General features: G+C 28.0%; 1 protein-coding gene across 3 annotated transcripts; it reads right to left on the reverse strand.

Annotated features, from left to right (window-relative positions):
• Nucleotides 1-862: 862 nt before the first annotated feature.
• Nucleotides 863-17613, reverse strand: LOC107441356 (meiotic P26). Of its 3 annotated transcripts, none has more exons than XM_071185172.1 (11): nucleotides 17510-17613; nucleotides 14072-14280; nucleotides 13783-13989; nucleotides 12262-12375; nucleotides 9952-10170; nucleotides 8634-8843; nucleotides 6528-7026; nucleotides 3360-3605; nucleotides 2586-2664; nucleotides 2286-2481; nucleotides 863-1575 (listed from the first exon to the last, which is right to left on the reverse strand). In XM_071185172.1, the coding sequence occupies exons 2-11, from the start codon at nucleotides 14270-14272 to the stop codon at nucleotides 958-960; spliced, it is 2589 nt and encodes an 862-aa protein (XP_071041273.1). In that variant the 5' UTR covers nucleotides 14273-14280; nucleotides 17510-17613; the 3' UTR covers nucleotides 863-957. The 3 variants fall into 3 exon arrangements, with proteins under 3 accessions (XP_071041273.1, XP_015910069.1, XP_015910070.1); XM_016054583.3 differs by having other exon boundaries at nucleotides 17192-17602; XM_016054584.4 differs by lacking the exon at nucleotides 17510-17613 and adding an exon at nucleotides 16953-17205.
• Between the last annotated feature and the right edge of the window lie 1272 nt (nucleotides 17614-18885).

Below are 18885 nucleotides of genomic sequence, written 5' to 3' on the forward strand. Positions count from 1 at the left end.
GCAGCTATTTTACAACCCAGTGAAGTGGCATTGTATCAGTAAACAAAATAGACCACTAGCCACAGAATCAAACATTCCACACAAAGACTAGGATAATAATACAAACAAAGAGAAGGGGAAAAAACATTACAAGATACGATTTAACATTTAACTAATAATTTTAACTTTATCATTAATAGCATATTACTCAATAAACAAATACACAAACTCAAAACTTTTTTTTTTTTTACATTTTATAAAGATTAATATTCTTATATAGATAAACCAACAAAAGATATAACTGAAATCTTTAAACAAAAAAGGATCAAAAGTTTTTCGATTTAAGTACATAATATTTATAGTCATGAACACTAAGTAGATATATAAACATAGAGGACAAAATGCTAAGATTGTCATTTTACAAAATAACTTTAAATCTTTAAACAACAATCTCAAAAAATGGTTAAATTGAATTTAATGAGTATTGTGAGCAATCAGTTGTAAATTTTAGTGTTATATATGTATAGTATGTATATATATAGATATATATCACAGGCTACTTCACATATGTGTAAATATAATTCTCTCAACTTACTTACACAGCTACGACGAAATATACAGCAAAACTACATAAATGAACTACATTTTGTATGTACTTTATCTTAGATAAGGATTTTAATTGACTGGTATAAAAGGCAACTTAGACCTTTTATTTATTACATGTAGCTGCTATGGATAACTCCTAAACAGAATTAGCCACAAAATGCTATACTACACATTGTATGAGATCAACTATAGCGTAGCAAACTTTTGACCTAAATTTTATCTTGTAGTTGGCACTTTTACAGATATGACCTTTAAAAACTCTAAGCCAATAACTACATATTGGCTTCAAAAATAAACAAGAGTCTAAATGCTCTTTGCAAGTATGCTACCTAAGCAAAAAGGTGAAGGTAGTCTATGAAAGAGGCCACAATATTACATAATGTATAAAGTATTTAAAACTAAAACATGATGGTTATTTTTGGCCAAAGTAACCACATAACCTTCTGATGTGATTTTAAGACCACAGCATCGGCTAACTTTAACATATGGACACTCAAATTCTGACAACAGAGTATCTCCTTGCCTCGAAAATACGACAATGTGGAAGCGATTCCCATGGCTATCGCCAACCAAGACATCGCCAGAATCGCTAATATCAATGCCATTAGGGAAATTGGTTACATTCTCAGAACCAATTTTTCGCAAGAACTTCCCTTCTTCTGAAAATACAATCACACAATGACCTTTAAAATCACAAATGTAAAACTCCTTATCAGATACTGCAATATCAGATGGTTCTCTCATATATTCGCTGCAATCAAACCAGTGCAAAAGATCTCCAGTCTCCGATATTATGAAAACAGTAGGAGCCACACTATCAACAGCCACTATTCTTCCTTCAGATGTTATGGCCAATCCAGCTACTATATCAATGTAACGTATAGCTATCTTCTTCAAAAAGTGGCCAGTTTTTGTAAAAATTTGCATTCGGCTTCTCTCACTTCCTCTGTCACAAATTACAAACTTACCTGAACTTCGTATAACAGCAACCTGAGAAATGAAAAATTCAAACAAAATTAAAAGGTTTAAATAAAATTCTAAAATGTCGTCTGGATTGTCAAAAACAACAACCTTTTTATATTTGTTGTCGTCGAGTAATTTTTATAGCTACATTCATTGACATAGCGTTGAAATTTTAGAAGGATAGGTTATAGCCCTAGTCAACCCAATTTGTATGAATATACTAATAGAGTTTGAAAACTAAAATTGATGAAATCAAATATTTTAGACAGGTATATCAAATGCTTTTGGTGGGGACAGGCTCTCCTTGCCTCCACCTAGTTAGTCACCAAGTTAAGAATGCAGTCAAAGACTAAATTCTGAAGACTTTTTGCAGTATTATTGCATAATACAGTAAAAAGAGTCGGCTTTACCAGAAAATAGGTCCACAACAAAATATGATTTTTAGGGGACCCTTTATCTTTTTTTGTTTTCCTATTTTTTGATTAAATGTGAGTTTTACCAAATAAAAATTTCCTTGTCAATCTTTATTAGCAATAAATATCAAATTTTCCCGTAGTTTATTATAAAAAAAAAATACATAAATAAACAAAAAAAAACATGTTACAAATTACAACAAATGATAAAATCAGTTATAACTACTAATCAACTAAATCATAATTATATCAACCTTAACTATAAATTATATCAATTCAAGATTTAACTTAAAGATTTAATAAGTAAGATTGCTTTTTATTTACTTTTCTGGGATACCATAATTGACCTTCCTCTTTACCGGCAACCCCAAACTGATACTTGAAGTCTCCAGTTTTTTCAAACACTTGAATACGGTGATTATTGGTATCAGCCACAATAATTTCTTCGTCCATACCAAGACAAAATCCGTGAGGTGAACTAAATTGACTTTTTCCAGGGCCAAGCTGACCAAATTTGCACCTGTAATGCCCAAAAGATTACATGAGTAAGATCAAAAAAAATAATAATAATATTTTGTAACTAAATTTAAATAGTGATATTCAATTTAAAATAAAAATGAATACCTTATTTGCATAGTTCGCAACTTAACTGATGAGCTTCTTGGAGCTGGATTAAAGGGTTGAGCTCCAATAGGCGATATTGCTGTAAATTGAAAGAAAAAAAGTTAAGAATCATAAAGTTACTTTCTGAATTCCCTTGAATAATGAATATTCAGGTATAATTTTAATGATTATTAATTATTAAATAAACAAATGACACTAAATGAATTAACCTCATTAATTGCAAACGTAACTTTTGTTCTCATGTCATGAATTCAGATTAAATACTAAATTAGGAACTAAACTTAATTAAAAATAAACAAATGATTTCTGACTAATTGACTTTTTGTATCAAATTGGCAAGTTTCACATATTTCATTTGCATATCATTCCAAAAAAATCAATGCCTTTACGACCTGCCATTCAAAGTTCTGTTATAATCCAAGAGAAACTGAATTATCTTTAAAAAAAATTTCAAAAAATAATTAAGGCTTTTTTCTCATTTATGAAAAAAAGTATTATTTCTTAAATCTGTCAAAAAAATTATTTTTATAATTACCTACATATTATTTCATTAAAAAATTAATTAAAATTTAAAGGTTTAATAAAATGGAAGTATATTAGAACAAATTGTTTCTTTTAAAAAAACACTTAAAATGTTCGCTGGAATTTCGGTGTTTGTAAATCATGGGTTATATTTGACATACATGCAATCACTAAAGCATAGAAAAATCATCTCATAAAATAAAAGTAAAAATAGATAGATAAAATATTTTAATATTTTTAAAAAAATCTCACCAGAATGTGACAAAATTGGAGTACTGTTGGCAATGGCAAGCAACGATTCACCATTCAAAACAGGTGCATCTAAAGGACTATTGACTCTTGAATTGGCACTAACAATGCTATTATTACTAAGAAGGCTCTCTAAGCCATCAATAGGAGATGGTGTATTCATCCCTCTAATAACAGAACTCCCTGGAGGAGAGTGAGGCAAAGGAGCAGAGTGAAGGCTTACAACCTGGCTATTAAGAGTGGATGTTCCTGTTGAGGAAAAAAGAACATGAATGTGGATTAAACAACTGTTTCTCCAAGCAAATTCTAAAAAAAATCATAATATAGCATTATTTGCTAAGTCTAGGTACATATAAAGAGCAATTATTTAGAAATGATACATAAATAGTGGGGGGGAAATTAAACTATTACAGTGATTAAAACCACCATTCATTTAAATAAAAAATTGTTAAATAAGTTTGTCATTTAAACTATTTTTTAAGGCAACATATAACTAACATTAGAAAACATCAGATAATAAATATAAATCAACTTATTTAAAAATAACAATTACTTTTTCTTTAATATATATATGGAGAGATAGAGTAGTTAGGACCTATGGGCACCTTGAACCAGGTTCAAATGTGCAAATATTTTAATGCTATTAAATATTTTTTCCCTATTAACATGTTGTACTATAAGTACTACAAATTCTATGAAAGAATCATATGTCTAAATTCCAGTAGGCTATTTTTATCTAACAAATTGCACTTTAGCACTGTTAAGTAGTAATTTTTTGAACTCTCCTACTTTACCTTTTAAAATTTGTTTCTTCGAGAAAGGAGCAATAAATTATTTACAGGGTTTAATCTTTAATTACAAGTAACTATTTAAATCTATATGACAAGAGAAATTATTGTAATGTTTTATGAAACCCAAAACATGGGGTACCCTGGTCCGCTAAACACAGATAGGTTGGATAGAATCAAAATAATTCAGAGAAATTTTATTATTTGTATTATTCTAACTCTAGTTATTTTAGAATAATGAAGATAATCTCTTACAGACTCTTAATATTATATAATTAAATTTGTATGCATTTTTTTAGTATTTTTTTGGGGGGGGGATTCAAGTTGCACAAGTCCGAGATAAAGAACAACAAACAAAATTAATAATAAATTATGTGATAAAGTACTTTAAATTCACATTGTCTACAAATATGCTATGAAGTAATTCTATTCACAAAAATTATACTAAATGAGTTTTATTCACATTAAATTATGTTTATCAGTTCTGATAATATTCAATGTTTCTAAATGATGTTTTTTTTTTTTTTAACTTTTGTTAGACTGGAACAAAATTTAAAATTAAGTTCTACAAAAATTAGTTAAGCCTACACTAATAAATTACCAGGGTTGGGTTTTTGACGTCAAAAAGTGGTTTTTGACATGACAAGGGTATAATACTGGTTTATACTGTCAAAAACCCGTCAAAAATGTCAAAAACTGAAGTTTGCCAAGAAAATATATAAACTTCAAAACTACCAACAGTTGCCATGCATTATATTGAAATTTAATTATACTATAGGTAATCAGCAGGTTTTAAAATATTTTTTAATTAAAATTAAGGTAAAATAACAGATTTAAAATCTCAGAAATTTATATTCAAATGCATGTGCAGAAAAATTTTGCACAAAAATTGTTTAAATATTTATATTTTAAAAAAAAAAAAATTTCTTTTTGATACTTAAGAAAATTAAAAGTTTATTACTATGCATTTTTGACATATAAGGAACATATAACTAATATTTATAAGGAACTTACAAGTTATGTTGTATAAATACAAACTTGATACAAGTGTATGAAAAAAAATTTTAATGTTATACCGAATATCTTTATTATCCAGTATGTTAATTTGAATTTAAAAGTAGTTATATTTGTGAATAATGATAAATATAATTCATATTGTTTATTATATTTATTTATAATTATTACACTTATCATTTTAAAACAATTTTTATCTCTTAATTTTTTTTTCTCCACTTGTATTAAGAATACAAATAATGCATATCTTGAAAGCAAGAAGTAATTATTCAACAGCTGAATATTTAGATATTCAACAAAACTATATAGTATTCAGCAAAATGAAATTCACAAGTATTTGGATAAACTAAATTTTCAGCATAGTAAATGAATAGGCTGAATATACTGTAAATCGACACTAACTACTCTGTGTATTTAACAGAAAGCACTTAAATTTGTATTGTCTTATGTTAAAAAGATTATTAAGAAGATTTAAAAGAATATTAAAAAGATTTTTCTTTAAAAGAAGATGTCTAATGTACAAAACTGCTAATGTTTATCTTTAAAAATGTCTAATTTTTAGTATAATCTATACTATACACTAAATTTGGTTATAAATAAATTTCTTAATAATATCACTGCAGATTTTCAATAACACATGAAAATGAATACATAATATTACAAAAGATGTGAGTTTTCAAAAGTACAAGATTTTGGTTACTATTCAAAATATAAGTGTTTCTTCAAAATTTTAAATTTATTTTTTCTAGAACATATTTAGAAACACTATCCTTTATAAAAAATATATAAATTTTATGTATTAATTAAATTTCACATATGAATATAGGTTTTTGACATTTTCGACATTTTTGACAGTGAGGTTTTTGACGTGACGGTTTAAACCATGGTTTAAACTGTCAAAAACTGTCACATGTCAAAAACCTGCCAACCCTGTAAATTACACAAGAAATTTTGTGTGTATTTTAATTAATAAAAAAAAAATATTAAATATTACTTTCTTTATAAAGAATTGAGAGTAAAAACAAAATTTTTATAAACATAAGATTTTGAGATTACATAAGTACTACATAGCTGCCAACATGGATAGAAAAAAAAACAGTAGATTTTACAAAAAGCAAATTTCATGATAACTGTCGCATAATACACTAAATATTTACATATAGATATTTCTGGTATTTTTATTGTAACCAAAATGCAAAATTTTTTTTACATTAATAACCATAAATGGTCTGTAATATTTTTCATTTATGATTGACATTAAATGAGCTTGAAATCTTTTTTATAATGTCAACTCAAAATTTTAAACAGTAATAGACAAGTGATTCCTTATTAACAGTGAATTTTTTTCTATAAAAAAAAAAACTCTTACCATTACTGATACTTATAGATCCCATCTTAGCAAGTGCAGTTAAATTGTTCAAAGCATTGAATTGGGCAGTAACATCTGGTTCATTTGGACCCAAGAGATGAGCCAAATTAAGAGGTGGACTAGCAGCATTTGAAGAAGTCTGAGATATGGTTCTTTCTGCCATATCTGCAAGTTGAGCTAAATTATACTGTGCTACAAAATTATGTGCTAAGTCAACGTCTAATTCAGGCAGCATATTCTGAGGTGTTATGTCACCAGTAGAGATATTGAAAACTTCACTTTCAAACGAAGAAGTGGAATGCACCGGAGATGTTTTTTGAGACATTTGAGAAACTGGAGAATCTTCCTTCTTAGCAGGCGGCTCAGGCTTTTTCACAAATCCAAATGTCTCCTTAACAGCTTCTTCAAATTTTTTCTCATCAGTTTCAAAGGTCATACCAACTGAAACATCTAGTTTTGGAGTGTTGTTAATCAAAGAGAGTAATCGAGCGCTTACAACCTAAAATCAGAACATTGTATAATAAGAGAATTAATCAAATAGAACTATTCCAAAAACTCTTTCATATAACTTATATTATATTCTACTAATTTTCTTTCTTTTCAAAATGGTAGCTTATTTTTTAACCTTGTATAAATTATTTTACGCAACCGCATGTAGGATGTATTGATGGTCAAGTTAACAAGTTTTAACTTAGGGTTTTTAGATAGGGTGTTAAAACAGGGTTGCCACTCAAATCTGGAGAAAAAAAAATCCCTGTTCATGTTATACGCAATATATTAAGAGGAAACAACAATTACTCTGCTCTTGTGTAAGCTATGTTGGGCTAACTATATTTATTAGTTTCAATTGCTGGAAAAACAGCTGAACATACTTAAATAATGCTATGGTAAACGAAATAGTTTAGTATAGCTGAAATATCATGGTTAAATATCCCATGGATTACGCTTTGAGTGGTCACCATTTTTTAAAAGACCAAAATAAAAAAAAACAAAATTCCTCAGATTTTTCCAGTTTGTAAAGAAAAAAAATCAAAATTCCCTGCATTTTCCCTGTTATTTTAGGTGATTTTTAAATTCCCTGCATTTTCCGAGTTTTCCCAGTGGAGTGGCAACCCTGTGAAAGAACTTAATTTATTAGTCATTTGAACCACTCAGTTGCAATAAGATTACAAACATTCAACTCATTAAAATACAAACAAACTTATCTACAACAAAGACTTAAAAGAATTTGCTGATGGAAACAGTACTCAAAGAACCAGATATTATAAAATAAAAATAATAAAAATTATAACTACTAATAAAATGAATTGAAAATATTTTTTTCTTCATTAGAATGGAAGTTAATATTAGAATGATTAAAACTACTTTTTTTTCTCTTTTTTTCGTATTAAGCTTTTAACATTACTAAAGAGAAAGGTTTTTTCAAAAACACATAAGCATTACAAATGTTCAAGAAATTTCTTAAAAAATACAATAAGTAGCAAAACAACTTTTCCCTTCAATTTTTTTTTTTTTTTTAACTTTGTAAAATCCACTAAGTTCCAGTTAATATCCACAATAACAGTGTTTTAATGCATATGTTAAGAAAAATGTGGAGCACAATTTCTCAAAACCTAGTGTGTGACCCTTTACAGCTTAAAGGAAAAGTTAGTCCAGTCGAAGCTTATACTCAATTGTTAATAAGTTAAAAAACTATGTTAAACAAGCATTCTTAAAGCAAATTTAATAAACTTTTTTTTATAAAAATATAACTAACATGCTAAATTCCAGTACTAACATGCTTACAATACATTTTCCAGTATGACAAATTGGTTTAATAAAAATCGCCACTATAAAAAATCATTAAATTTTTACAAGATAAAAAACTTAATTACAAAAATAATTTTGCATGAGGAAAATCTTTAAAGAATCTGCTTAACTGTAAGGTACAAAATTTGAATATAAAGCTTATTAATGTTGAATCTAATTTACACACCAAAAAATATCAAATCTTTCATGAAATTCTTAAAAGACTTAAAACTAAGTTGAAAAAACCCTATCAAAAACAATTATAATAAAATAGCAAATTGATAAATAAACAATGAAATATAAAGTATTAAAACTTACATGAATTAAACTGAGGATCTCCATAGTATTTCCACAGCTCAATAGTCGATCAGCGAATTTGCAGGCATCATCGATTTTCTCTATGGTTTTCTCCACATTATTGTAAGTATCCATGATCTGAAGTTCAAGAGAAGAGTGTACAGATTCTAACTCTTTGAGGACGAGTTCCTGCCTCTTCTCAAGCACAGCTTTGTAACTTTGGAATGTTTCCTAAGAAAACAGATAATATTGTTAAGAAAATATATTCTTTTTTCAGAAATTTATCTTAAAATTTGCAAATTTATAGCAGAAATTTTAAAAACTCACAGTTGGACGAATCATAAAAATGAATCGAGAGAACATTATAAATCAAAATTATCGTTTCAAGAAAAGATATTTCACAATAAATGATAAGTAAAAACAGTTTTAAAACCACCCATTTGATTTCATGTAAGATTAGAAATACATTATCATCAAGGGGTTGACGTAACAAAGCTTCTTAAATAATAATAATAAGCATTGAAAAATAATTGATAAAAGTATTTATAAAATTTTAAACGAGGGGAAGTTTTAAAAAAATTTTATTTTGAGAAGAAAAATTTTTTTATACTGTTTATATATTTCTAATATTTTTAATGAAGCAAATATGTTAACTGTTTTTAAACTATTGAACTAAACAAACTAAATTTTTTTTTTAAATATAATTGATAAGTTAAAAGATTTACAACTTTTGCAATCTCGATTTAGCAGTACTCTTACAATAATTGGGAGAAGTTTGTAGCTTTAATACATCAATTATTCTTTTTCTCAACCTCTATTGTGTTTTGCTTCTCTATTGAACCTAAACTGTCATTTGATTTAATCTTGTCAACCTCTATCGAAATTTGTTTGAAAATATGAGGGCCACACTTTAATCATTTAAAGGTTATATTTGGCTCCTTGACCTGCAGTCTACTGAACTATAGTCGAGATTTGTCCAGCTACAAATTTTGAATCACAATTCCAACATAAACATGACATTTTTTAAAATACAAATAAATGCATTTATACTAATTTGCACAATTAATGAAGTCACAAAAAATAAAAGCAGCTATACTGTGTTCAACACAAATAACATTAAAAACTCAATAAATTAATTACTTTTAAAATAAGGAAAACGATCACTGGAGTGCCTAAGTATTTAAGTGCTGAAGAAAATAAACTCCATGACTGTCAACATTCTTCAAAATCATTACCTTTTCAAACATGTTTTTGATTTAACAATTTTAAAAACTCATGAAATAATTAAAATATGAAAATGCATTTAAATAAGAAAAAATTACATTCAGATTTTAAATACCTCAATATGAGATTTTGCACTATCTCGTTGCATCTGAAGCTCTGACAAGTGTGTATCCAAGACAGAAGTAGCTTTGTCACAAAATTCCACTTTAGTTTTGCTTTCAGTAATAAGACATTTTATTTCATCTCTTTGTTTTTTCTCAGCTTCAGTAGCTTTTTCATAACAATGTTCTGGCTGTTTATGCTCAATAATCATGCATTCATTGCAAATAGGCACCTAATAATAGAAAATCACATATTGTTTTTTTTTTATTCATAAGTCAAAAACACTAATTTTAGCTTTTTGCAGAGATTTCATATATTTGCTTATATAAGAGCAGCAATTGGGAAACAACTATAAAATGCAAACAAAAAACAATTGTCAGAAAAGCTTTTTTTTTTCATCCGGAGAAAACTTGCTTTTGGATTTTTTCCTTTTATTTTTAAAATCATTTCTTTTTTCTTTAATATTTTGAGATTAAGATGTTACAAATAGCTACAATGAGATTAAAGCAGAATAAATTATTACAAAAAATTCTGCAGAATCACAGTTGAAAATTACAGTTTAAGCGTATTAATATACATGCATATATATTTGTATACATAAACTAGAATATTTACGTCCAATACACTATACAGTTGAAATAATATAACTAATGTCTCTATTGCAGTCTTAACAGGAAAGGGGGGGAAAAAACAGGTTTTTACTTAGAAAAAGTATAGGACATCCTTTTAAGTACTTACTGGTTGCAAATCAAATTACCAGTGTTAACAAATAAAGACCAAAGGGGAAACACCTATTATGTTTAGGAGAATAGATTCTGAGGAGAAAAAAAAACTAATTTGCTTACAAGACTTAAGATTTTTCCCGCAGGTTCATCTTCACTGTATAAAAACACTCAAAGAAAGCCAAATTTTCAGACAGATGACAGTTCTCAGATTATACAATTTTATTTAATTATGCTAATTACCTCTATTTAATTTATACACAATGAATAATATTTTTAATTTATATTTTAAATACTCAAATTTGAAAGAAAGTAAAGTTTTTTTCCGCAGTTATATCTTTTAATAAAGCAGGCCTTTATTGGAATAAGTAGCCAATTCAATATTTAAAATTTTAATCATAATAATAAACAAGACAATATTTTTGCACAAAAAAAAATTTCTCACTTGAATAATTTATTTTGAGTGACATATATTTTATTCATAACTTATTTTGAACATTCTTTTTATCAACTAAACATATTTTGTCAATAGAATATAGTTTCATCAAAATAAGTAACACATGGGCATATATACTCAATTATTTTAACTAAGATTTAATTAAAAAATAGCCTATTCAGACTCTTGGACTCAAAAACTTGGCAATTTATTTTTAGAATCATCCTTTTGATTTAACCAAGCGTGATTAAATTTTGTTTGTAAGAGGAATTTTGTAGAGAAAAAAATGTTCTCATCAGCAAAGGTTTTAAAAACAAAAATGTGCACCAATAAATAGAGAGCAAACTATTTATTACTTGTTCGACTGCATGTGAAAATAGGAACACAAGAACAGTTAAATATTTAATCTGTGCAAAAAAAATATTGTTCAAGCTTCCCACTTTACTACAGAAATCAGCAGGTAAAACTATCAAATACAGTTCATGCTTCCCACTCTGCCATAGAAATCAGCAAGTAAAACTGTCTATTTTCAAGGTGAAATTTAAAAGGTAATCCATTCGAAACGAAAGTTAAGGTCATGTAATAAAAGAAAATACAACCTTTCTTCTCCTCTTTGAAAGGTTGATTATCAATTTGTTCCTTATCAACAAAAAAAAAATTTCCCCAATAAATCAGTGATGATGCCATATTTTTTTTTAATCTGTTAATTTATTTCTTACTTCTTCTGGGATCAGAGTTTCTTACATTTTTCTTGGAATTCTTTTTGCAGTGGAGCATTTCAAGGAAGCCCCAAAAATGCCCAGGTCAAAATTTTATAGGACAATAATATAGGAGGAAGTATAGGAATAATATATGAGATACAGGAAAAATAAGATAGAATCAAAATAATATAGGACCAGGGGTCTGTCTAGGTTCTTCTGAGAGGTACCTATTTTGTGAAGATTTAAGACATAATTTGTGAAAATTAAAAATTATAATAAAAAATCAACACAAATATGGTAAAAATATGTTATCGTTTCTATGAGAATGAGCTCTTGCTCTATAACGAAGTATTATTCGTAATAGAAATCTAAATTTTAACATCCATAAAAAAAATTTCAAAATAATGAACCATCTACTATTTTACTATTAATTGAAGAAAATTAAAAAATTGTGTATTTCTTACATGACAAGTGTGGCAATAGTATTTCATGATTTCTTCAGGATGTGAAGGACACGAAACTGGCTTGTGAATGGTAGTAAAGCCATCATTTTTCTTCAGCTCATCAAAAGAGAGTACCTAAGTAGGGAAAAAAAATATAAACTTTCCTAGAAAAAAAAAACCCAGAGAAAACAGAAGAAAGCAAGCAAATGAAATCGATTTTGTTATTTATTAAATGAGATTTCTTAGTTGTATATAAATAAGAGTCTATGCATAATTACTAATCAGTAACTATACATTATTTGGATCACAACTGGTGCTCACTTGCACTTAAAATGTTTACCTAAAAATGCCTTTCTTTTCTATCTTTTTTTTTATCCACTGTATAAATTTAATGGTTAAGGAGACGCAAAGCAGTCTGCATGAGTACTAAGAATTCAGAGCAATGGTGTCAAACCTAACTCAATTTGAGAAAAAAGACGAAACTTTTTATTTTAGAGACCACTTTTTATTTTACATAAACCCAGAATTTTTTTACACAATTTTATAAATTCAAAATTAATAGTAAATATTATATTTGATTAATAATAAATCTTTTTCAAATATATTGATTTTTTATTTTCACTACGAATTAACCNCAGGAGGATCCCGGGTTTGAATCCCGATTTGGGCATAAATGTAATTTATCCTTCCTTTTCATCAGTCTTTGCAATGTTGGGGTGATGCAGATCCATCTCATACCCGCGAAAAAGAGATCAACAATGCACTGCCATCCGTATGTTCAACATATATATATACAGTGGAACCTGTCTAAATTGACCACCCTCGGGACCAAGTCAAATGGTCACTATATAGAGGTGGTCACTTTACGAAGACTCTTTAAAAAGAACTCTTGAAATAAAACTAGTAGAAAATGGTCACCTTACTCAGGCGTTCACTTAACCCAGGTGGTCACTTTTACAGGTTCCACTGTATATTGATTTTTAATTTTCACTATGAATTAACCATATTGGTTTTTTGCATAGGATACTGATTTTTTTCAAGCTGTTAAAGGAAAAACTGTAGAGTAAGGCCTAAACTTGAAAAAGACACATAATACTCAAGAGGATATAATATGTCTTATCAGGGGTCTGTCTAGGTTTTTCTGAGAGGTACCTATTTTGTGAAAATTTGGACATAATTTGTGAAAAATTAAAAATTATATTTAAAAATCCAACACAAAAATATGGCAAGAATGTGGATTTATCATTTCTTAAGGAATACAAAAATAAAATTTTAAGAAAAAGTATCTTGTGAAACTACCGTTTCTCCTAAAATTAAATTTGTGAAACTACCGTTTTTCCTAAAGTTGAATTTGAGAAGGTACCGCTAAACGGTAGTTAATTCGGTCTGGACAGACCCCTGCTTATTATTTAAAGAAAATAGGATTTTGGTATAGTAATTGCGCTAAAATACACTATTTAATTATGCAGTAAAACAAAACTTACAAATTGAGTGATGTAATTTTAATTTTTAACTAGAAAATGTAAAATGAATTTTACTTACAGTATGACTCTCAAAGCATCTCATAAACTGATGAGCAGTGACACAATTAGGGCACAAAAATGTTGCACACTCAGTACAACGAGCAACAGCAGTTTCTTTAGCTTTGCAGCTTGTGCATATAATTTGTGTTTTCTCCAAAGCTCTCAAATCCAGACGATTACATTCAATGTAGTCTAATGGCAGAGCAGAGACTCCCTTTGAAGAGAGCTAATAAAACAATTTAAAATTACTTAATATTTGAACAAAGATCATACTAAGAGTAAAAAAAAAGGTTATTTCCTTTAATTACCTTAGTTTCTTGTCCACAATCTGGACATTCAATCAAATTTTGTACATATCCGTTTTCAGCAATCTTTTCCTTTAAACATTCTTCACAAAAAACATGAAGACATGATAAAACTCTAGGTTGTTCAAATTTACCTTTACACATGTGGCAACTATCAGTTGTATCCTCCTCACTTTGTGACAAAGATATGTCAGGAGATTCCATTTTAAACTCTATAAGAAAATGAGTCAAGAATTAATCAACGATAAAGATTGTTAAACTAAATAAGTTATATTGGCTACCTCAGGTAAAAAAAATAAATAAATAAACTAGCTAAATAAAAAAGTAACAAAGCACCAAAAAAGTAACAAAAGTATAGTACAGATTGCTGCAGTGACATCATAATACAGTCAAAAATGGTCTAACAGCATTCAGAGTCACAAATATGACCGTTTAAAATTGTCTCAAGGAAGTCATGTGACTTTGCCTTATAAGTCTTCATGACTCTTCACATAAAAGTCTTTCTGACTATTTATTCTGACTTTTGTCATTTGGTAGTCCCAAATATGTGTTACTGAGATTAAAGTCCCTAAGAAACTTTGCTGATTGAAAATAATTGTCAAAAATGATTATTTACTTTGAATGAATGAATTTAACAATTGCATGCAAAATTTATTTGCTTTGAAAAGTCTCAGGATATAGAGAATTAAGCAAAAAATAAAGTTAACATTAAAGGTTCCTAATTTTTTATTGCTCTCAGGACCTAACTATCAAGGCCATATTTTTCAAAGTGCAGCTAGTCACAAATCTTAAGGATTGTGAATCCAAAAATATCAAGGGAAAGAAGGTACATTAATTCAAAGTAAGTAGGTTTTAGTGTATCATTTTATAATTAAAAATATAGTGTTCACTAAATAATTATATTTGGGATCATCCCTTTAAAAGCCATTTTCTAGCGTGTGAAGATACAATCACTAAATCAAAAGTTATTTAATATATTAAAAATTGTTTTTGTGCAAAGCTCTTACCAAATTCATGAAATTTTATGCTTCTAAATTTTTAATTAATACATAGAATTTCTAGAAAATTATCTGCAACAAGCATGTGTTGTCTTAATCTATAATTTTAGAGAAATTAATGAAATATAGCTATGCAGAACTTTAGCTATTTTATTAAAACTTCAATCTTCTTGTAGCTATTGCAGTTGATTAAAGTGACAAAAATAATCCAATGAACAAAATAAATTATGGTTACTATTTTTACAAAATTAAATTTCGAATAACTGCAAATTAATTGTATGGATCAGCTTTAAATTATTTGCCTAAGTATAAATACAAATAAGCAGCTCAGCCACATAGATATTTTTGATTTTAAAAAAATATTTCTAATTTAGGATATTTTTTTTTTTTTTTTTNTTTTTTTTTTTTTTTTTTTTTTTTTTTTTTTTTTTTTTTTTTTTTTTTTTTTTTTTTTAGTTTTTTGTTACTTTTCCAACATTTTGAACAGGGTTCCCATTCAATTTCAGAAAACAAATTCCCTGACTTTTTTTTCAGCTATTTTCAAGGAAATTTCAAGGAAAAATGAAATCAAACTTTCATCAGAAAACTTTGATTCTTTTAATTGTAATGTGAAATATTAGATTTTTGAGTATAAAATATCATTAAATGAAAAAAGGAACATTTCAGTTTGACTAAAATGTGAAATGTTTACAAATAATTGCTATAGATGTCCGAATTATTTAACTCTAATCTCAATAGCTGATTACTGTTACTCAAAATTTTAAGACTGGTTATTTTCAAAGTATGATACGGGAAAATTCCAGGTTTTTGTATTAAAAAATTGCAATTTCTCCCAACTATTCCTTGATTTTTGGAGTTAAAATAAAATTCCCTGACAAATCCAGGTTTTCCATGTTTTCTCAGTGGAAACCCTGTTCAAAGAACAATTAATTTGGCTCCCTTAATCACATATTTTTCTATCAATTAAGAATATTTCAGTATTGTGATCTGTCACACTAACTGCTATCACCAAGGTACCAAACATATAATACACTTGCAATTTTTTTTTTTTAAAAAAAGGTGTAGGTATTTGCCTATGGTTGGATTCGAGTTGGTCCCTTTCTGTAATATTTTTTTACATATTATTATTTTTTTTTTGCAAGCCACACAGAAGTTGCCAAGACTTTGCAATCATTCTGCTACAAGTCACAATAAACAGCACTTTTTTAATATTAGATGAAAATATGAATTTTATAAAAAAAATACTTTAACAATGCAAACAAAATTACTATATGAATTGGTATTTAGAAATTGGCATTGAAATTCCTAAAAAAGTGCTAATTTTCTAAATTATTTGCCAAAAAAATTCGAGAGAAATATGGAAAACTTTTCAGTTTAGCTTTTTGGAACTTTTAACTAAAAGATAATACAGAAAACATCAATTTAATTGGGGGGGGGAAATTCCTTCATTAAGTTTTACTTTCCGTAGAATTGCTCAGTACACCTGGAAGTCACCAAATTTTGGCAATGATTTTAGCGCAAGTACCGATACAGAAATTAAGATTCTAAATTAAATTGACAAAAACCAATACTTCGTTAATAGTAGTTCTATAAACAATTTTGTTGAGATGGCATCTATAGGATTGTATTTCTTAGTAAAGTCATCGAGATTATTTTTAACCTAATAAACTGTAATTCCAAAAAAGAATTATATCAACTTGCGGAACGATGAAGATCATTTCATAAATACATCTACCGCCTTCGACATTCATACGAAATCAGATCACAAAATCAATAGACTTCTTATATACTACAGCATGCATCATTTTTGATTTATTCTTTAAAATAAAATTTTACTGTATTCACTTAGCATTCAATATATCACATAAAATGAAACAAATGCCTACCAAGTGCCTAATTCACTATCTTATAAATCATGCATATCAGCAAACTAGGCATCACTCGCTCAAGGGTAAAAATTCAATACCCTTTTACATACAAATTCAATACAAAAATATAGTTAGAAAACGTTTCACTTTGGCAAAGAGCCATAAATAAATAAACAAATGATTTTATAAGAACTTTCAATACATATTTAAACACTAAAAAATAAATCAAGTTAATAAACTACTAATTGACTACGTACGCTGCGGTCGCAATGATTATAAGAGAACCTTTCATATGCAGTATACACAAAGATTATAAATACATCATATAATAAATAACAATATAATTTCTAATAAACGAAATTAATTTTTCCCTTAATTACTTATTAAACCCCGTACATAAACATATAAAATGCTGTAACCGTTAAATTTTAATTAGCAATATCCTTCAAGAAAACGACACGAGATAAGCTTCATGAAATACGCTTATATCTAAACTAGCACGGTAAGCAAGGTAAAAAATATCATTGGTTCTTCTCATGCATGTGACAATCAAATTCGGACTAACATTACTTTACATTTAAGTTCGACTCTTTTATTGGATTGGCACTGAAAATGATTTAGAGCAGCCAATGATTGACTTAAGAACATTTTAACACATGTCCAATGGTATTCATTTCGTAATGGATGGTTGATAGTGTAAAGCTAAGCACAGATGGCGCTAAGAGATAAAATTCGTCATAAGTCATCCGGGTTATATTATTTGATTGATTTTTGTACCCAAACTATTGATTTTTATTCCAACACGTGCCATCCAATATTATTATACAAATTATAGTGCTTACACTATAAAGCATTCTTTCTATTTGAATTTCAACGAAATAAACGACAGATGAATTTGGATGACTTTGCAAGCATGCTGTGATGCAATCCAAAAAATAGCAAACTGTGGCATTTTACACAAATATAGCCAAATGAGAGATAACACTCAAAACATGGCAAACCTTACACATTATGTTTTGATATTAATTTTCTGAAATTTGTTTTAGGCTCGCAACCAGCTAGAATTTGTAATTTACAGGAAACTCTAATGAATAGTAAATTAACGCGTAAATTTAATCAAAAAATTACAATAATAAAGCTTCGTAGAATATTAAGACCGTTCACACATCATCTCGAAAGCATAACATAAGCGAAGGAATATACCGGAAATTTTCTAAATATTCCCCGGTTTTAGGAAGCTTGTTATTGTTTACATTCAGTCAACTATTCATAAATTTTCATTATAGTTTGTCTAAAGTAAGAACTCCCCAAGCCATTCGTCTGGACATATATGGTAATGAGGTATAACAAGCTCAAGTAGGGCACGGGGTCATTATTTAGGGCAAGTTTTGGCTCGGGCCGGCGAGAGAAAGGGAATATTTTTCTTCGGAATATTGTGTTAAACATAGAGTGGAGAAAAGCTACCTTCCCTGAAATTAGCTATTCTTGTTTCAATAGCAATAGGCGGCCTCAGACTTTGTGGAGGGGGGAGTTCTCACCATAAACAAACTGTACAAAATTAAATTAAGATTGAGTTTTACAGTCACTCGAAGAAATTCTTAAGCATCGTGACCCCACCAGAAAAAAAATCAAATACATGAAATGACTCTTCTTTTGATTGAAAAAAAAAATAATAAAATTCCACTAGTTTAACACGCCTGTGGTTATGAATGTGTGTCTGAAATGTTTAATAAATTTCCAAATCCCCGACATGCTTGTCCTTTTTTAAAAGTAATGGAATTTTTTTTTTAAAAAGTTTTGTTTTTGAATTTTTCCAAATTCAGTATTTAGACTCTAAATTTTAGAGTATCCTAAAAAATGCCTACCGACATGGTTGCAACTGTAAGACAATGAAAAAAAATTTTAAGCAGTTGAAATTTTCAATGTGTCAATGTGATTCTCACAAGCGTTG

Source organism: Parasteatoda tepidariorum, chromosome 9 (genome assembly GCF_043381705.1).
Source record: "Parasteatoda tepidariorum isolate YZ-2023 chromosome 9, CAS_Ptep_4.0, whole genome shotgun sequence".
In the NCBI taxonomy this organism is placed as follows: Eukaryota; Metazoa; Arthropoda; class Arachnida; order Araneae; family Theridiidae; genus Parasteatoda; species Parasteatoda tepidariorum.